We start from the raw sequence: 21,596 nt of genomic DNA, 5'->3' as shown, positions 1-21,596 counted from the left end.
ATTTGCCTCATCCCTCTGGGATCAAACAGGTAACATGTGTCAATATGACAGATGGATGGAATGCATTTAGATTGTAACACAGTCTTTCACTACCATCACAAATATTAATTTATAGAATCGCTATCGTGCAGAAGGGTGCCATTTAGCCCATAGAGTCTGCTCTGACAACAATCCCACCCAGGCCCAATCCCCGTAACCACATGTATTTAGAATCATAGAAACCCTACAGTGCAGAAAGAGGCCATTTGGCCCATCGAATCTGCACCAACCACAATCCCACCCAGCCCTACCCCCTTATCCCTATATATTTACCCACTAATCCCTCTAACCTTCACATCTCAGGAAACTGAGGGCAATTTTAGCATGGCCAATCAACCTAACCCGCACATCTTTGGGCTGTGTGGGGGAAACCGGAGCACCCGGAGGAAACCCACGCAGTCATGAGGAGAATGTGCAAAGAATGTGCAAGCTCCACACAGGCAGGAATAGAACCCAGGTCTCTGGAGCTGTGAAGCAGCAGTACTAACCACTCTGCTACTGTGCCACCCACATTTACCCTGCTAATCCCCCTGACACTAAGAGGCAATTTAGCACAGCCAATCACCCTAACCCAAACATCTTTGGAATGTGGGAGGAAACCGGAGCACCCGGAGGAAACCCACGCAGACATGGGGAGAATGTGCAAACTCCACAAAGACAGTGACCTGAGGCTGTAATTGAACCGGCAGCAGGGCTAACCACTGTGACTGTCCAGGCTTTGGAATTGTAGCCTGGGAATTCTCATTAGAACATAGAACATTACAGCGCAGTACAGGCCCTTCGGCCCTCAATGTTGTGCCGACCAGTGGAACCAATCTAATGACCCTCTGACCTAAACTATTCCAATGTTATTTACATGCCTATCCACTGATCATTTGAACACCCTTAAAGTTGGCGAGTCCACAACTGCGGCAGGCAGGGCATTCCACGACCTTACTACCCTCTGAGTAAAGAACCTACCTCTGACATCCGTCCTATAACTCCCACTCCTTAATTTAAAGCTATGTCCCCTTGTGTTAGCCATCACCATCCAAGGAAAAAGGCTCTCACTGTCCACCCTATCCAATCCTTTGATCATCTTGTATGCCTCAATCAGATCACCTCGTAACCTTCTTCTCTCCAATGAAAATAACCTCAAGTCCCTCAGCCTTTCCTCATAAGACCTTCCCACCATACCAGGCAACATCCTGGTAAACCTCCTCCGCACCCTTTCCAATGCCTCCACATCTTTCTTATAATGCGGCGACCAGAACTGTACGCAATATTCCAAGTGCGGCCGCACCAGAGTTTTGTACAGTTGTAACATGACCTCACGGTTCCGACATTCAATCCCTCTACCAATAAAAGCTAACACACCGTACGCCTTCTTAACAACCTTATCAACCTGGGTGCCAACTTTCAGGGAGCTATGCACATCTACCCCAAGATCTCTCTGCTCGTCAACACTACTAATAGTCCTTCCATTAGCCCTATATTCTGTACTCCTGTTACTCTTACCAAAGTGAATCACCTCACACTTTTCCGTATTAAACTCCATTTGCCACCTCTCGGCCCAGCTCTGCAGCTTATCCATGTCCGTCTGCAAACTGTAACATCCATCCTCACTGTCTACAACTCCTCCAACTTTGGTGTCGTCAGCAAATTTACTAATCCATCCTTCTACACCCTCATCTAGGTCATTTATAAAAATGACAAACAGCAGTGGCCCCAAAACAGATCCTTGAGGTACACCACTTGTAACTGCACTCCAGGTTGAATATTTCCCATCAACCACCGCCCTCTGTCTTCTATCAGCTAGCCAATTCCTGATCCAACCGGCTAAATCACCCTCAATCCCATGCATCTGCATTTTCTGCAGTAGCCTACCATGGGGAACCTTATCAAACGCTTTGCTAAAATCCATACACACCACGTCAACTGCCTTACCCTTAACCACCTCTTTGGTCACCTTTTCAAAAAACTTGATAAGGTTTGTGAGGCACGACCTACCCTTCATAAAACCATTTTGACTATCCCTAATCAATTTATTTCCCTCTAGTTGATTATAAATCCTATCCCTTATAATTCTTTCCAAAACTTTGCCCACAACAGAAGTAAGGCTCACCGGTCTACAATTCCCAGGATGGTCTCTACTCCCCTTTTTGAACAAGAGGATAACATTTGCTATCCTCCAGTCTTCTAGCACTATACCTGTAGCCAATGACGACATGAAGATCAAAGCCAAAGGCTCTGCAATCTCCTCCCTAGCCTCCCAGAGAATCCTAAGGTAAATCCCATCCGGCCCAGGGGACTTATCTACTTTCATACTCTCAAGAATTGCTAACACCTCCTCCTTATGTACCTCAATCCCGTCTAGTCTACTACCTGGTATCTCAGTATTCTCCTCGACTACGCTGACTTTTTCCTGCGTGAATACGGACGAAAAATATTCATTCAGTGCCTCTCCTATCTCTTCAGGCTCCACGCACAACTTCCCACTGCTGTCTCTGACTAGCCCTAATCTTGCCCTAACCAATCTTTTATTCTTGACATACCAGTAGAAAGCTTTAGGATTTTCCTTGATCCTATCCGCCAAAGTCTTCTCATGTCCTCTTCTGGCTCTTCTTAACTCTCTCTTTAGCTCCTTCCTGGCTAATTTATAACTCCCCAGTTATACTTATTGGTGACTCCAGTAAGTGGACCTTTATTATCTGGAGTCCAGCCTCTGTCTCTATTCTGTGTTTAGTTAATGTTTGTGGAGCCTCCAACATTGGGATAGACCCAGAATTACATTGACATTGTTTGTGGTATTTCAGCATGTGTGTGTGTGAATGTGGGGAACATTGCTGTAAATCTCCAGTCACTCACAAAGTAGTGGATAAGTAAGCGGAATGGGTGTGTAATTGCAATGATAAGTTTAACTTTAATCAGAGGGAGCTGGTAGAAAGGAATGGTAGAAGAGAGACTGATACAGTTTTATATGCACCAGTGCTTGTTAGTAAGGCTGTGAACTTTTCAAACACAACGGGTGGGATTCTCCCAACAAAATTCTAAGTGCTGAATTTGCCTAAAAACAGAGTAAATTCCACTGGTTATTTCAGCATGATTTTCAAAATTAATCTCCCACACTGCATCACAGAGAGACCCAGCATTAATCCCATTAGAAATCTGTGGGTGGGACTTCTTCCTGCTGGAGAGACTGGCAGCACAGCACTGAGTGGGTCACTGTGCATGCACTGGTCTGTCAGCCCCAGGATCAGTGCATGCACAGGAGCCCCACACAGTCAGTCTCTGGTCAGCTCGGTCACTGGTCAGACCCGTAGCCTGCTCCCCATCCCCACATCACCCCGCCCTCCCCTCACCCCGGTCTCGCTGACCTCCCTGATGAGTCCAGGCCAGCTCCAACACCCACCCCCACCTGGACTGCCTCGATCTACCCTGCTTCCTCCTCTTCCCTCCTTGATCCTAAACCCCAACCCCCTCCCCACTGGTGGGGAGCTGGTATAAACCCCGTTGGAGTGAAACACTCCTGGCTGGGGGTTGGGGGGCGGCTGGTGGAGAGGATTAAGGCCGAGAGACTTCAGTCCCAGGCCCGCTAATGAAATGCAAATGATCATTTGCATCATTTATACACCACCCCACCGACTTCTGGCACAGAGCTGACAATGCCTGAAATCCAGTGGTCGGAGACACTCGGAGGTCATGGTGCCCAGCAGGAAGCCTGCTACACACCCTCCGCGAAAGCAGCATAGTGAGCTGGGAGAATCACCCCGCATTGGAGTTTACTTGTTGAGATATAATTGAAAATAAAAGGAGTTATGTTAAACTTTTATGAAAACTTGGTTGTAGTGCATTTGGAACACTGTGTACAGTTCTGGTCGCTATATCCCTCAGTTATACCACATTTGGAGCACGATTCACAGTGTTTAATAGGATGGACAAACAGATAATGTTTCCACTTATGGGTGAGACTGGAATCGGAGCACAGGAATATAGGAATTAGGAGCAGAAGTAAGCAATTCAATTCGATTATAGCTGATCTCTCCCTGGTCTCAAATCCCTCTCTTTGCCTGTCCATTTAACCTGTTGTTTCACAGAAACATATCTATCTCTTCTTGAAACCATTCAATAATTCAGGCTCCACCATGCTTTGGGGCAACGGGTTCCACAAATTCATCATCCTCTGCAAGGAGCAGTTCGTCCTCATCTCAGTTTTAAATCTACCACCTCTCAATCTATACCTGTGATCTTTTGATTTAGATTACCCCTACAAGGGGAAACATTTGGTCCATGCTTACTTTATCAACCTCTTTTAACATTACCTTGATCAGATCCCCTCTCAGCCTTCTAAACTCCAGCGCGTGTAAGTCCAAACTGTTTAATCTCTCCTCATGTGTCAAACTTTTCATCCCTGGAAGAGGGACTATAAATATTAGATTGTCACTGATTACTCCATTTGAGAATTTAGGAAAATGTTGTGTAAAATATCCATGGAGGCGAATGTCCCGTCACCAAAAGTTCCTTTATTTACAAGATATACTACACAACAGAGTGTTCCCTGTGTGCTTCCTGCTTCAGCAGGCAGAGAGATTGACACCCCTGCTTTAAATAGGGAACATGAGACTCCATAATTGAGACCTAATTAATGGCCCAGAGAGTTCATGCTCTAGTAAGCCAACCTCATTAGCCTGACTGAACTCATCACACTCCTTCCCCCCACACTCTGAGGAATCCTCTCCGTTAACTTTCTTCAGGGGTCTTTTCCTCCGCTGGAATGCTACGTTTGGATCCTCCAGCTCAGCCTCTGATATCGGCGGGGTGTGTCAGTTGGGCACCCAACTCATCCACAGCGAACGCCAGAGGGCTGGTTCCTCTTCCATTTCTGATAGTAAGGGAACTGCTGCAGCTTCATTCCCTGTTTCCATCTTGGACTCTGAAGTCCTCACCACCAGAGAGACGGTACTGGCCCGCCAAGGAGGACTCTGCTAGTCCCTCGGACTGCAAGGCTGATTCAGCTCAGGAATGGGTGATGAGTTTGAGGCACGGACCCTCCAGGTGTTTCCTTAAGATGGTCTCGCCCACCGGTAGGATACTGATCCCATCCTGAACTCGACTTTTCCCATTATCCATGTGGGTCAATTTGCATAATTTCTTACCCAGACTTTGTCGCTGGATTCTAAGTGCCTCTCTTGGTGAGTGTTGTCATGGCTCCTGCAATGGACTTCTTGGTGTTTTTCCACTTTCCCTCCCAGGTGTGGAAATAGCAGGCTCAGTCTGGTGTGGGATCGTCTGCCCATCAGTAATTCTGCTGAAGTTATTCCCATGGTGGTGTGTGGAGTTGTTCTATAGTTGAATAGCCAGCGTGAGAGTTTAGTCTCTAATGAGGTCACTGGCTGTTTTTTCAACCCGGCTTTTAAGGTCTGCACTGATCTCTCCGCTCGCACAATTTGATGCCGACTGATAAGGTGCCGTCCTGATGTGCTGAAACCCATTCCAATTCATGAATTTTGTGAACACTAGGCTGGTGAAAACTGATTCATTGTCGGAAACTAATACCTCTGGGATCCCATGCCTCGCAAACAAGGTGCGCGGTTTCTCAATGGTTAGCGTTATGTTTTCCGAGTTCAGTTTATAGAAGTATAACCATTTGAATGGGCATCTACTATTACCAAAAACATGGACCCCATAAAAGGTCCTGCAATATCGACATGGAGTCATGACCATGGTTGACATGGCCATTCCCACAGGTGTGTCAGGTTATTGGTAGCACCTTCTGCCCTTGTTGGCATTTCTGGCACTGTCCCGCCAATTCTGCTATGTCAGTATCCAGACCTGACCACCAGACATAAATCCTGGCCAGCATCTTCATTTTGGACACCCCAGGGTGCCCATGGTGGAGTTCGGCCAGGATGGCCCGATGGCTATGACTTGGGAGTATGATCCTTGCTCTCCCTAGGAGTATCTTGTCTTCCACAGTCATCTGCTCTCTTCTGCTCCAATCAGGGTGGAACTATGGCTGGACTGGTGTTTCCAACTTCTCTGTTAGCAGCAGGTGCTTTACCTTTGCTAATACAGGGTCTTTTTGTATCCACTGGCGTATGCTGTGTGCAGCCACCGAGAGGGTATCGAAGAGGTTTAGTGTCATCACCATTTCCTCTACTCCGGGTGCCAATGGCAGGGTGTCCGGTAATGGTAGTGTGCTTAGGGCATCGGTGTTTGCCACTCAATTCCGCGGCCAGTATTGATATGCTGCCAGTAATAATGCCCAGTGCTGGATCCGGGCTGAAGCTATGAACTTTGTCCTCCTTGAGTAGGCTCAGCAAAGGTTTGTGATCAGTGATGATCGTGAATTTTCACCTATATAGGTCCTGGTGGGATTTTTTTACTGCGAAGATTACAGCCAGATCTTCTTTTCCACTTTGGGCATATCTTTGCTCTGCTATTGCCAGGGTCCTGGAGGCAGACGCTATTGGCCACTTCTGTCTGTTTTGCCATCCGTGTGCCAGGAATACGCCAACCCCATATGGGGATACATTGCAGGTGAGCACCAATTCTTTCGTGGGGTGATAATGCGCTAAAACATTTTCTGATGAGATGATAATTTTCTTGAAGGCCCAGTCTTGGAGGGCCAACCATTCCCAGGCTTGCCCCTTTTAAGGTAACTGGTGAAGGGGATCCTGTATGAATTTCTCGTAATATGTTACCAGCCCTAAAAATGACCGTAACTCCTGGATTGTGGTGAAGGCCAAAGCTTCTTTTATTGCTTGCACCCAATCCTCCAGAGGATGTAAGCCTGACCTTTCTACTTTTTAACCCAGGTAAGTTACTTGCAACGCTAAAAAGACACATTTCTCTCTTTTCAAACACACACCCATGGCTGCAAATCTCCTAAGGACTTCCTCCAGGCTCTGCAGGTGTTCCACCCTTGTTTTTCCGATAATGAGGACATTGTCCAGGTAACTGGCAACCTGTGGCAATCCCTGTAGTACACTCTTCATGGTTCTCTGGAATATGGCACAAGTTGATGATATCCCGAAAGGTAATTTTTTATACTGAGAAAGGTCTTTTGGTATGTTTATTATAGCAGATTTTTGTGAATCTCTGTCCAGCTGCAGGTATGCGAGACTCATATCCAGTTTTCTCAATAAGAGACCTCCTGCCAGCTTTGCATAAAGATCCCCAATCCGGGAATTAGGTTTTTATCCAGCTGAGAGTAACGACTTATCATCTGTTTGAAATCAAACAGACACAAAGACACACTGAGCTTTCTGGCTTTAAGGTAGGAACTACTGATGCTGCCCATTCTGAAAACTGGACCCGTTTTATTATTCCTTCGTGCTCCAATCTTTTCATTTCCGCATCGATGTTTTCCCTTAAAGCAAATGGTACTGCCGGGCCTTGCAAAATTTTGGGACTGCCTCCAGGTCAACATGTAATTTCACTTTAGCTCCTTTAATTGTTCCTAGCTGCCCCCAAGAAACCTTCGGGTATTTGCTCAGAACTTCACTCAGGCGACCATTTTCCAGCTGATAAATATTTGCCCAATCTAACTGGATCTCCTTCAGCTAATTTCATCCCAATAGGCTCGGTTCCAAGCCTTCCACTAACATCAATGGTAGCCTAATAAATCATTTTCCATAATTAACTGGCACATGGGTTGTATGATGTGGAGATGCCAGCATTGGATTGGGGAAAGCACGGTAAGAACTCTCACAGGACCAGGTTAAAGTCCAACGGGTTTATTTGGTAGCACAAGACACAAGCACTGCCCCTTCATCAGGGAAGTGGGAATCGTGTTCACAAACAGGGCATATAGACACAAACTCAATTTACAAGATAAATGGTTGGAATGTGAGTCTTTACAGGTAATCAAGTCTTAAAGGTACAGACAATGTGAGTGGAGAGATGTGTATTGTCTCCAGCCAGGAGTTAGTGAGATTTTGCAAACCCAGGCAAGTTGTGGGGGTTACAGATAGTGTGACATGAACCCAAGATCCCGATTAATGCCGTCCTCATGTATGCGTAACTTGGCTGTCAGTTTCTGCTCAGCAATTCAGCATTGTCGTATGTTGTGAAGGCTGCCTTGGAGAATGCTTACCCAAGATCAGAAGCCGAATGCACGTGACTGCTGAAGGGTTCCCCAACAGGAAGAGAACACTACTGTCTGATGACTGTCGAGCGGTGTTCACTCATCTGTTGTCGTAGTGTCTGCATGGTCTCCCCAATGTACCATGCCTCAGGACATCCTTTCCTGCAACGTATCAGGTAGACAACGTTGGCCAAGTTGCAAGAGTATGTACCGTGTACCTGGTGGATGGTAGATCTCACGTGATGTGATGGCATCCATGTCGATGATCCAGCATGTCTTGCAGAGGTTGCTGTGACAGGGTTGTGTGGTGTTGTGGTCACTGTTCTCCTGAAGGCTGGGTAGTTTGCTGCAGACAATGGTCTGTTTGAGGTTGTGCGGTTGTTTGAAGGCAAGAAGTGGGAGCGTGAGGATGGTCTTGGCAAGATGTTTGTCTTCATCGATGACATGTTGAAGGCGCTGGAGAAGATGTCGTAGCTTCTCCACTCCAGGGAAGTACTGGACAGTGAAGGGTAATCTGTACGCTGTGTGCCGTTTTTGTCTTCTGAGGAGGTCGGGGCAGTTTTTTGCTGTGGCGCGTTGAACTGTCGATTGAATGCCATATCCTATTCTTATGAGGGCATCTTTCAGCGTCTGGAGGTGTCTGTTGCGATCCCTCTCATCTGAGCAGACCCTGTGTAAACGAAAGGCTTGTCCATAGGGGATGGCTTCTTTAATGTGATTAGGAATTTGGAGAAGTGGAGCACTGTGAGGTTATCTATGGACATGCGGTACAGTGAAGCGCTGAGGTGACCGTACTTAATGGAGATGCATGTGTCCAAGAATGCAACCAATTCTGGAGAGTAGTCCACGGTGAGTCTGATGGTGGCATGGAATTTGTTGATATCATCATATCGTTGTTTCAGTGATTGTTTGCCATGAGTCCAAAGGATCAAATGTATAGCATCAGTTGAAGGTCCTGTGTGGTGAAGAGGTTTTTTTCAAACCTGTGCGTAAAGATGTTGGCCTACTGAGGTACAAATTTGGTCCCTGTGGTTGTTCTGTGTGTCTGGATGAAGAGCTGGTTGTTGAAGGTGAAGACATTGTGGTCCAGGATGAAGTGGATGAGTTGTAAAATTGCATCTAGACATTGGCAGTTGTCAGTATTGAGTGCTGAGGCAGTTGCAGCAGTGCCATTGTCATGGGGGATGTTGGTGTAGAGTGCTAAGACATCCATGGTGACGAGGAGTGCTCCTGATTCAACTGCTCCATGTGTGCTGAGTTTCTGTAGGCAGTCTGTAGTGTTGCAACAAAAGCTGGGGTTCTTTGTACAATGGGTTTCAGGATGCCCTCGACGTAGCTGGAGAGGTTCAGTGGTCACGAGCTTCAGCCTCTAACCTTTGGATCTGTTCTCCAAGGAGGCCTTCATGACTCACGACAACGCAGAATCACTCAGTAGAAACTGATAACCAAGTTCTGCACACATGAGGATGGCCTCAACCAGGATCTTGGTTTCATGTCACACTATCTGTAAGCCCATGACTTGCCTGGGCTTGCAAATTCTCACTTACTGTCCCGGCTGGAGACAATACACATCTCCTTAACCTGTGCTTAACCCTTTCTCCAATCACATTGTCTGTACCTTTAAGACTTGATTACCTGTAAAGAATCTCATTCCAACCAATATTTTGTAAATTGAGTTTGTGCTTTATATGCCCTGTTTGTCAACAGAACTCCGAAAATTAGTGGCTTTTGCTACCAAATAAACCTGTTGGACATTAACCTGGTGTTGTGAGACTCCTTACATGGGTTGTACCCATCATTTTCATTGGTTCCCCTGTATAGGTCCTGAGCCTTGCCGATGTTTTGGTCAGGGTTAAAGGTTGGAGTCCAGTGAGTATCTTGTTAAACACTGTTTCCCCTATGACTGATACAGCTGCGCCTGTGTCAACCTCCATTAAAATTGGATGTCCATTTAGTCTTGCTGACGATTTGATAGGTTCTGATTTTGTCATCGCTATGCACAGTAGCTGTTCCTCGTCGGGGGTAGGTAGAGCTTCCAGGTTATGCATTCTCCTGTCCCTCGGCCTATGTGTTCTTTTCAGAAATGTCAGTTTTGGAACCTTGCTTTTCTTTTGAGCCTCCTGACATTGGCATTCATTGCAATGTCGTGTCGGGTGGGGCTCTGCAGTGACTTCTGTTGTTCTGGGCTTAATTCGGTCTGAAGGGCTGTTCTGTAGGCGGACCTGGACTCCCTTGTATCCGAATGTTTCCTGAGGACTGCTATGTAGTGGCCAGCCCCATAGTGGTAGTCCCCTAATCCAGTTGCAGTGGTGTTGGTGTCTACATCCATCGGAATATCCTGTAGCTCATGCACTCCGCTTGCCAGTTTTTCTAAAGACAAAGTCAGCTGTAATACCTGTTTACAGTCCAGCTTGCCTCCGCCAACAGATGTTTCTGTATGACCATATTATTTATTCCTCACGCCAATCGGTCTTGGAACGTCTCACTTAATGTCACCCCAAATTTGTAAGCCTCTGCTAATTGCCTTATTCTTGTCAGGAAACTAGTGACTCCCCTGTCTCTCGGAATGCCGAATAAAACCAGGGCCTTTGCAGGATCAGAGGTGGCTTAGGGTCAGAAAAGCTTTTACTAAGTCCGTCCACCCCTAGGAGGATTTTGTATCCAGTGCTTCCGGGAAAATTAAACTGTGCATAATAGTGAAAGCTGCTGGTCCAGAAGCAGTCAGTAGGATAACCTGTTGCTTTTCATCTGAGAGTATATCATCAGCTCTGAAGAAATACTTCATCTGTTCTGCAGATTGGGCCTAACTACCTGACACTAAATCTGGCTGGTTTAAATCTGAAAAATCAAATGAAGACTCAGATTATGGCGTTCCAAAGGAGGTGTCAAATATTTACAATTGTGGAAAATGTTAGTTATTCCTAATTCCAGAATGAGAGGATCCTGAGGCCAGAATTACTTGTTGCTCAGGTGGGTGCGCACCCAACACAGAAGTGTGTGAAATCACAGAGAAGAAGACAGGCGTGCGTCCCAACATCGTTGTGCACTCGAGCAATATTTCAGTGGCTGGGCACACGTGAGGGTCAGAAGTGTCCCCATTGACAATCCAGCAGGTACTTTCGTCCATTGAGGGGCCAGTGGAACAGAGTTTTACGTGGTCTACCTGCTCATGGATGGACAAACTGACCAGGCAGCCTTTACATTTTAGCTTCAATCCTGATCCGGGGAGAAATGTGCCAGAGCTGAAATAAAATTCAAATATGTCTGGGGATTGAGATTTGTGTTTGATTGTGCTATCCAGACACTCTTTGCAGCTTTTGTCATCACTATTTGTTTTTCACAGGATCAGCAGCTCACTGAGAGTTTGTGGCGATGCCCCTGAAGTGGCACATTGGAAATGCCAACCTCACATTCTCCCTTTTATCAGTACCCGCCCTCTCGGGCTGTACTCAGCTTTTCACAGAGCATATTTCACGCTGGCTGCCTGTTAATTTGCCAGCGAACGTGAAATTGCACCCCAGGGACATCTGCAGTGGGAACATGTTTCATCTCTGTTTCTGGAACTGCCGAATACATGCATCCGACATGTGAAAAATACAGGCCTACATCTCCTAAGACCCATATAGGTGCTGTCAATATCAAGTTATAAACTGTTCTGCTGGGATCTTTGTTCGAAGGTAAAAGCAGTGGTTATCAGAGATAACTGATTAACATTTCTACTTGAATACACGGCATTTCCCATTGCTATGGAAAGGAGGGTTGAGAAGCTAATTTTTAGATCAGGTTACAGGCTTCCCTTTAAACCCAGACAAATCACAGACAGAAGTACAGTTGTAGTTTTGGTTTTGTCTAGTCTGCAACCATTTGGCAGTTGGAGCTCAAAACGGAGACAGATGTTAATCAAGGCTGCACCTTAAGCAGAGAAAATATTGTTAATCTCCTTATGGAGCTTACACTCAATTTGTGAGGAGTTTAAACAAGGTTGGAAGGTTCACCTAACTGAAGCTAGAGCAAAAAGGGGACACGAGATTCTTTTGGCAGATAAGGCAAAGGAGAATCCAAAGAGCTTCTACACATACATAAAGGGCAAAAGAGTAACAACGGAGAGAGTAGGGCCTCTTAGGGATTAACAAGGTATCTATGTGTATATCCACAAGACATGGGTGAAATCCTAAATGAATATTTCTCATCAATGTTTACTGTTGAGAAAGGCATGGATGTTAGGGAACTTGGGGAATTAAGTAGTGATGTCTTGAGGAGTGTACATATTACAGAGAAGGAAGTGCTGGAAGTCTTAAAGTGCATCAAGGTGGATTAATCCCCAGGACCTGATGAAGTGTATCCCAGGACATTGTGGGAGGTTAGGGAGGAAATTGCAGGTCCCTAGCAGAGATATCATTGATAGCCACAGGTGACGATTGGAGGGTGGCCTTTGTTTAAGAAGAGGGAAAAGCCTGAGAACTACAAGCCTAACATCTGTAGTGGGCAAGGTGCACCCATTAGCCTCCCATCCATTGACCCTGTCTACACTTCCTACTGTCTTGGCATAATTAAGGACTCTACCCATCCCAGAAGTTGTCTTCCACCTTCTTCAGTAAGGAAAAAGATCCAAAAGTCTGAGGTCACATACCAACCAATTCAAGAACAGCTTCATCCCTGCTGCTATCAGACATTTAAATGGATCCACCTTGCATTAAGTTGATCTTTCTCTGCACCCTAAGGATGACTGTTGTACTACATTCTGCACTCTCTCAGTTCCTTCTCTATGAACGGTATGCTTTGTCTGTATAGCATGCAAGAAACAATACTTTTCACTCTAGACTAACACATGTGACAATAATAAATCAAATCAAATCAAAGCAAACCAAAAAGCTGTGAGAAAGTATTCTGAGAGACAGGATCAACAGGCAATTAGACAGACAAGGACTGATTAGGGTCAGTCAGCGTGACTTAGTGAGTGGAAGATCATATCTCAAATTTGATTGAGGTTTTTGAAGGGATAATCAAGAAGGTAGAACAGGGCAGTGCCGTTGATGTTGTCTACAGGGACTTGAGAAAGGCCTTTGACAAGATACTGTTTGTAAGGTTGTCGCATGAAGTTAAATCTCACGGAATCCAGGGTGAGGTAGCCAAATCAATACAGAATTGGCTTCTTGACAGAAGGAGGGTGGTTGTAGGGGTTTTTCAAACGAGAGGTCTGTGACCAGCAGTGGGTTTCAGACATCAGTGCTGGTTCCACTGTTATTTGTCATTTATATTAATGATTTGGATGGGAATTTAGGAGGCATGGTTAGTAAGTTAGAAACATAGAGCATAGAAACCCTACAGTGCAGAAAGAAGCCCTTCGACCCATCGAGTCTGCACCGAACACAATCCCACCCAGGCCCTAGCCCTATATCCCTACATATTATACCCACTAATCCCTCTAACCTACACATCCCTGGACACTAAGTGGAAATTTCTTAGCATAGCCAATCAACCTAACCTGCACATCTTTGGACTGTGGGAGGAATCCGGAGCACCCAGAGGAAACCCACGGAGACACCAGGAGAATGTGCAAACTCCACACAGACAGTGACCCGAGCCGGGAATCGAACCCAGGTCCCTGGAGCTGTGAAGCAGCAGTGCTAATCACTGTGCTACCATGGTGCCAGTTTGTAGATGACGTCAAGATTGGTGGCATAGTGGACAGTGAAGATGGTTATCTGGGATTGCAGTGGAATCTTGATCAATTGAACCATTGGGTTGTTGAATAGCAGATGGAGTTTAATTCAGATAAATGCGAGGTGATGCATTTTTGTAGATCGAACCAGGGCAGGATTTACTCAGTTAATGGCAGCGTGTTGGGGATAGTACAAAAAGATCTCGGGTACAGGTTTATAGCTCCTTGAAAGTGGAGTCACAGGTGGACAGGATGGTGAAGAAGGCATTCAGCATGCTTTGTTTCATTGGTCAGAACACTGAATACAGGATTTGGGACATCTTGTTGAAGTTGTACAAAACATTGGTCAGGTCACACTTGGAATTTTGTGTGCACTTCTGGTCACCCTATTATAGAAAGGATATTATTGAACTAGAAAGAGTGCAGAAAAGATTTACTAGGATGCTACCTGGGCTTGATGGTTTGAGTTATAAGGAGAGGTTGGATAGATTGGGACTTTTTTCCTTGGAGCGTAGGAGCCTTAGTGGTGATCTTATAGAGGTCTACAAAATAATGAGGGGCACAGATCAGCTAGATAATCAACATATTTTCCCAAATTTGGGGGAGTCTGAAACTAGAGGGCATTTAAGGTGAGAGGGGAGAGATACAAATGGGTCTAGAGGGGGAATTTTTTCACACAGAGCGTGGGGAGTGTCTGGAACAAGCTGCCAAATGTAGAATTAGAGGCAGGTACAATGTTGTCTTTTAAAAACAATTTAGACAGTTACGTGGGTAAGAGGGATATAGAAAGATATGGGCCAAACACAAGCAAATGGGATTAATTTAGTGATTTAAAACAAAGGGTGGAATGGACAAGTTGGGCAGAAAGACCTGTTTCCATGCTGTAAATCTCTAGGACTCTAAAAATCCCCACAATAAGACGTTGCAATGGAAGACAGGAATTGGGAAAGAAATATAACAGAATTAAATCATTGGGAACTGTGAAACACATAGGATTGGTTCTATGAGATTGAATGTCCACTTATGAGACTGAATAACAAAACAAAATTGAACTCTTCAATTGCAGTTCAAAGTAGAAAGGGCAAAACTCTGTTTGGTTTTCAAGCATGAACTCCCAATGAGATGGAAATAGTGTTTAATTAATGAAACTTTTTTTAGCAGAGGGGTGGTGGCATAGTGATGTTGATAAACTAGTAATTCAGCGATTCATGATAATGGTCTGGGGACCTGGGTTGAAATCCCAACATGGCAGAAGGGGGAATTGAAATTAATAAAAAAAACCTGGAATTAAAATTCTAATGATGACAATGAAACCATTGTTGATTGCAGTAAAAACACATTTGGTTCAGGGACATGAGATACATGGTCCCTTAGAGACCATGCTGGTCCTTTCCTGGTCTGGCCTACATGTGACTCCTAATTGGCCTAGCCAGTGTTACAACACAGAGATTAACCCTCTTTACCTGCGACAATTATTTGGGAAGCTGTTAACTGTTCTTAATTAACATTTAGAGGTTCATTGACATAAAGGCCTCACACTCGCTTTAAGTGAATAATTAGCTCGATAGTTTATTTAAATAACCAGGAACTTTAACTAAACAAGGAACATGTTAATTAAGGTACGATTCAACTGAAATGCTGTTCGAATAATATAGAAACATTCCTTACCAAAAACATAATAATGGAATTTTAGTCACTCTCAAATAAAACATGCAATCAGGCTTGATGGAATTTGGAAGTTTTTGGAGTTTTTCTGTAGTTGTCCACTGTCTGTCAGGTCTTTCTGACTCTTAGATAGCTGGTTAATTCTCTTCAGAGATATTTAAACTTGGCACAGTGGAGAGCTGTTCATAAGAACATAAGAAATAGGAGCAGGAGTAGGCCATCTAGCCCTTCGAGCCTGCCCCGCCATTCAATAAGATCATGGCTGATCTGTCGTGGCTCAGTTCCACTTTCCCGCCCTCTCCCCATAACCCTTAATCCCCTCTCTTATCAAAAACCCATCAACCCGCGTCTTAAAAATATTTAGCGAGGCAGCCTCCACCACTTCAACGGGCAGAGAATTCCAGAGATTCACCACCCTTTGAGTGAAGAAGTTCCTCCTCAACTCCGTTCTAAACCACCCCCCCTTTATCTTGAGCTGTGCCCCCTAGTCCTACTGTCCTTTCTGAGCGGGAAGAGTCTCTCCACCTCTATCCTATCCATCCCATTCATCATCTTATACGTCTCAATGAAATCTCCCCTCATTCTTCTAAACTCTAACGAGTACAAGCCTAGTTTATTCAGCCTCTCCTCATAGCTCAACCCCCTCAACTCTGTTCTTAGAGATGAATGCTGGCTTTTCTGACTGATTGCCCTGGCCTCTGGGGATGTTCTCCTTAGGAATGGCTGTTGCTTTGACCTTTATACCTACAAATTCCTCGCAATTTTCTCACACCAGGATAGGCTAGATGCTGGCAACAATATCAGATTCAAATCTGATAGGCCCTTAATAGTTGGTCCTTTTTAAATAGATAAGCTGGCAGAATGTAAAAGCCTGTTAACAAGTCAACCCTGATGCTTCGTCCTTTTGAAATAAATGTCGTCCCCTGCAGTCTGTGTGTACTCTGAGTTTTAGCACAGAACCCAAAAACAGCTTTTAAAGGGGCCATGCACTGTTTTATTTCTCACTATCATTTTTTTTACAATATTTTTATATCTTTACAAACATTCTTTATATCTGACAACCTCAAATTCACTGACCTTCCTCATCGAGACAATTCCGGATAGGCAATAGATGTTGTCAGTGATGCCGACATCCCATGAACTAAAAATAATAATGGTTGAGTCAAGAAAAGTTGCTTGAAAATGTGAAATCTTGCAGGCCAGTCAACTGGAAATTATTATTTTTTAAACAATAATTGGTCTCTATAGGGATGCATTTAAAAGAGGAGATGTAAAAACACACAGGGCTGGATTTTATGGCCTTGCTCGGGCAAGACTGGAAATTCCCACCCGAGGTCAATGGAGATTTCCATACTGGATCCTCCCTCGCCTGATCCTATTCTGTCGGGGGGTGAGATGGGAGAAAGCAATAGTAAAGATATGTGAGTGGTAATGAGCTGGAACTTACTGAACACGAGGCTGGTGGAAGTGGAGACAGTGAATAATTTCAAAAAGAAACTGAATAGGGACACTTGAGGGATTTAAACTCACAGAGATATGGAGATAGAGTGGGGGAAATAGGACTGATTAGATTGCTGTATATGGAGCGGGCATGCTCTCAATGGGCTGAATGGCCTCCTTCTGTGGTGGAAAGCCAATGTATGTCAACAGTCCATGGACTGGGATTGAGACAAGCATACTGCTGCTGTGTGTAACCAAACTGAACATTGACACACCAAGACATTGGAATGCTATCCTTTATCACAAGAGGAATTGAATATAAAGTAAGGATGTTATGTTTCAGTTATGCAGGGTATTGGTGGGACCATGGGTCCAATTTTACCATTGTGTTGCACTGGATTTAGGGTGCAAAAACTTGGCAAAGTCAAGCATGAGGTGACTAGCCCAATCCAACCTGCCTCCTTGCCGGTTCCCCCTTTACCAAGGTCCGAAAATGGTTGTGGTTGGGACCATGCCCGAAACAAACACGACGACGATTTAAATGCATGTGCAGGCATTTAAATTGACTTAATGGGCAGTGCACCCAACTTTGTTGGCCCTTCCCCCTTTACCACTGTTTTCACCCATCCAGAGGCAGCGTGAAGCAGACATACTCCATAGAAGTCCGATTTGGGTGCTCCAGTTAGTGAGGAGATGGGTGCCTAATGTCCAACAGCTCTCTGCCGGAGATTGGTGGTGGTGGGGAGGGTGGGGGGAGCGGTGGAGGAGGAGGTGGTGGGGAGTGGGTGGTGGTGGGGGGAGGGGAGGTGGTGGAGGTGGAAGGGAGGGTCCACTTCCGCTCTGACTGAGATCAGTGAGGGGAAGAGGGGGGTCATGGGAATGGGGGTAATATATTAGCATGGATAGAAGATTGGTTAATGCACAGGCGGCAGAGAGTGGGCATCAACCAGGTTTTTTCAGGTTGACAGGCTGTGACTCGTAGAGAGCTGCAAGGATCAGTGTTCGGACCTCAGCTATTAACAATCTACATTGATGACAACGAAACAGGGAACAATGTACCTAAGTTTGCTGATATGAAGGTAAGCTGTGGGGAGAATACAGAGAGGCTGCAAAGAGATAGAGACAAGTTAGATGAATGGGCAATAAGTTTGCAGATGGGGATTAATGTGGGGAACTGTGAGGTTGTTTAGGTCTGGAGAAATAGAAAAACTGAATGACTTTTCAATGTTGAAAAGCTGTTAATGTGGGATTCAGACTCAGGATATATATGTATTTGTATGTGAAACGTATAAATTTCATATACAGGCTGCAGCCAACAAATTGGAATGCAAACGGTATTTTTCCCCTTCAAGACAAAGTGATTGGAGTATTCGAGTTGGGAAATCTTGCTAGAATTGTAAAGGAATTTGATAAAACCACCTGGAGTACAATATATAGTTTTGGTCTTTTTATCTCAGGGGCTTCATAATGGCCAAGGAGTTGCAATGTATGTTTAACTGACTGATCCCTGGTACGAGGCAGAATTTAAATGAATGTGACATAATCTAATTGAAATATGAGATTCTGAGAGAGCTGTGGCAGCATTGATTCTGACAGATTGATTTCACTTTGCTGTCTATCCCAAACACAGGGGACATTGTATCAGGATAAGGAGGTCTGTTCTTTCGGACTGGTGAAGGTACATTTCTTCAATAATGACAGATCTTTCAGGATCTTTTGAAAACCAAGCACATCCAATGAGATCTCACTTACCGTACACATCCAGTTTGAATTCCGTTGCAATTTCCTTTCCTGAATTTCCTATTACAACCACTTCATAATCCCCAGTGTCCATTCTCTGTAAGTCACTGATTTGCAGGCTGAAGTTTCCAGGATGAAGTTTTATCCGTTTCTTGTAATCCTCAGCACCAAAGTAATCAACATCGCCCTTCGCGTATTTTGCTATTCTGAGACTGAGTGAAGATCGTTTCCAGACAACCTCTTCAATCTTCGATACATTTGGATTCTCCAGAGACAGATAGACTGACTGACCCAGGGATCCATTCACAGGGAGACGGGCAGCCTGATTCTGAACTAAGGTAAGAAGAGGAAACAGTCAGTCTGTGTGGAACGAGAACAGCTCAATGACTGGAGGGAGTATCACAATGATAAAAGAACCCTGGATCAATCCTGCAGAACAAGGCAACTAAAAGACAAACATTACTTTAGAAATTAAGTTATTTATAAGTGTAGGGAAGTATGAAAGGAAATTTCTGTTAGATTAAGATCCAGAATAAATCCCCCTCTACACTCCCCCATCAAACACTCTGTTATGATGGCTATAGGAGATTGTGAATTGACCTTCCTGTGGGCCTGGCCAAATGAATTCCTTATTGAGCAAGTGGACGCTGACCAATGGGAAAGGAGCAGCAGGAGTTTAAAATAAACTGTGCATTCCCAGACTGGGGACGGTAGGTCTCCGGACTTTGATTTGTGTACTGCAACCGCAGAAGTGGTGCTTTATTCACTGTATAAAGGAAGGATATTGGTGACAGAAGATTGGCCTCAGCGAGAGTTTCACATTGGCGATGAGGAGTAAAACAAGTTTTTCTTCCCTCTGGACAACCATTATTGTCCAAGACAAGTAAATCTCCTCTGGTAAGAGAAAATGTCTCTCTTTGATAAACTTGAAGCCTATGATGTAAGCATGGAAGACTGAGTCCCAACATTCAGCATGATAAAAATGTTGACATATCCAGATGCCCCTGACTCCAAAACCTTTAACGAGTTAGTTGACTTGGAAAAAGGCTACTCTGACCCAAAGCCCTCTATTATACCCCAGTGACCCTGCTTTAAAACAGCAGGGGGAGAGCCCTGGGAAATACGTCACTGAACTCTTGACCAGGTTATGCACATTTATAATGCATTGTCAATTTGGGCCATCCCTGAATGACATGTTGCGAGACAGATTGTTATGTGGAATTAATAAGGTGACAGCTGAAAAAAATTGGCAGAACCCAACCTGGATCTAAAACAAGTCCATTGAGATAGCTCTAGTACTCAAGAGAATGCAGAGCAAAGAGCTCTGGCCGACAAACAGCAGTGACCTCCGATTATAGGGGAGGAACCTTGTGCAATGTTCATTCCTCAACTGAGAGCATTTGTGTAAGTATCAGAGAATCCATTACAATGTTAGAGCCCAAGTTGTATCACTATGCAGCCAAAGAAAGGCAGGGACTGTCCTATGACTACTAGATGTTCCAGAAGATTGTAAATGCCAGAAAATGGACTGTTGCAAACACTGCAAAAGACATAACAAAAGCAAATTTATAGGGACAGGCAAAATGCATGCAGTTTATGAAAGAGGCCAAGGCCACTACAAGACCATACCTTGCAGGTATGTCCAGTCCCAGGAGATGGGCTGATGTAATTTAACCGCATCTCCACAGGGCTGTGGTCTCCTTTATCAGGCAGCAGACATATGATCGTCTGCAAATTGGTGTCAGCTTCTGAGCTTAGATGACACAAAGGCCAAGGAAACCCACATTTACAGGGGAACCATTACAAATGAGTGCATCATGGTGACCCCAGTGACTTACAGGCAGCAGTCAGCTCGAGTTCCTCCCATTACTTTATGGAGACAAGGGCAAAACCTCATGGGGAGAGATTGGCTTCAGTACATCAGACTGAACTGGCTGGAAATCTTCAGGCTGGCCGTGGAGGAACTGTATGAAATTATTAACAAGCCTTGCAAAGTTTTCCAGGAAGGAGTCAGAAGAATAAGGGGATCCAAAGCCAAAATCCACGTCGACTATGATGCTACACCGAAGTATTTTAGGGCAATACCAGTTCCATACTCTTTGTTGGAAAATATGGAGATGGAATTTGAATGCCTGAAAAAGCTGGACATAATAAAGCCTATACAACTTGCAGAGTCTGCCGTAACTGTCATCCCTGTTCTTAACATCAAACAGAGAGAGATCGAATAGGTTAGGACTTTATTCCCTGGAGCGTAGAAGAATGAGGGGAGATTTGATAGAGGGTATTGATAGAGTGAATGCAAGCAGGCTTTTTCCACGAGGCTAGGGCACAAAAAATCCAGAGGGCATGGGTTAAGGGTGAAAGGAGAAAAGTTTAAAGGGAATATTAGGGGGGGCTTCTTCACGTAGAGTGGTGGGAGTGTGGAATGAGCTGCCAGATAAAGTGGTAAATGCGGGGTCACTTTTAACATTGAAGAAAAACTTGGACAGGTTCATGGATGTGAGGGGTGTGAAGGGATATGGTTCAAGTGCAAGTCAGTGGGATTAGGCAAAAAATTGGATCGGCAAAGACAAGAAGGGCCAAAAGGCCTGTTTCTGAGCTGTAATTTTCTATGGTTTTCTATGGTTCTATGTTCGAACAGCACCCGAACACCCAACATTGAAAGAGTTGGTTAACAGGCAGTGCAAACTTTTAAGCTCAGCATCAAGAAACAACTTACAGCATCCATGAAGACCAAATTGGCATGGTTTCTTTTTGACTACATGCCTACCCTTCACACAACAACAGGAATCCCTCCCCAGCAGAATTGGGGAGTGGCGGGGGGGGGGTGTCATTAATGGCACAGAGGCTTCAAACAACGTTAATCCTACTGTTCACAAACCTGGCAGGTAGGGTGGAATCCCAGCAGGAGAACCAGAGGAAGAACGGCAAAGGAAGAAAGAGTGTTCAAAATGGCTGGCCCAGTTCACATAAGGAAATTCC

At 44.8% G+C, this 21,596-nt stretch overlaps 1 protein-coding gene across 1 annotated transcript in view; it reads right to left on the bottom strand.

Moving 5' to 3' along the window:
• LOC145351315 (uncharacterized) overlaps positions 1-21,596 on the bottom strand; it is a 39,578-nt gene that overhangs the window by 9,896 nt on the left and 8,086 nt on the right. The window contains exons 4-5 of the mRNA XM_080200937.1: positions 20,244-20,314; positions 18,627-18,947 (exon numbers count right to left, since the gene is read on the bottom strand). Of these exons, the coding sequence (XP_080057063.1) occupies positions 18,627-18,947; positions 20,244-20,314 (392 nt within the window). The remainder of the gene's footprint in view (positions 1-18,626; positions 18,948-20,243; positions 20,315-21,596) is intronic.

The sequence above is a fragment of the Carcharhinus amblyrhynchos genome, chromosome 13 (assembly GCF_965287045.1).
Source record: "Carcharhinus amblyrhynchos chromosome 13, sCarAmb.v2.hapA, whole genome shotgun sequence".
In the NCBI taxonomy this organism is placed as follows: domain Eukaryota; kingdom Metazoa; phylum Chordata; class Chondrichthyes; order Carcharhiniformes; family Carcharhinidae; genus Carcharhinus; species Carcharhinus amblyrhynchos.
This window is presented reverse-complemented; position numbering and strand designations above follow the sequence as displayed.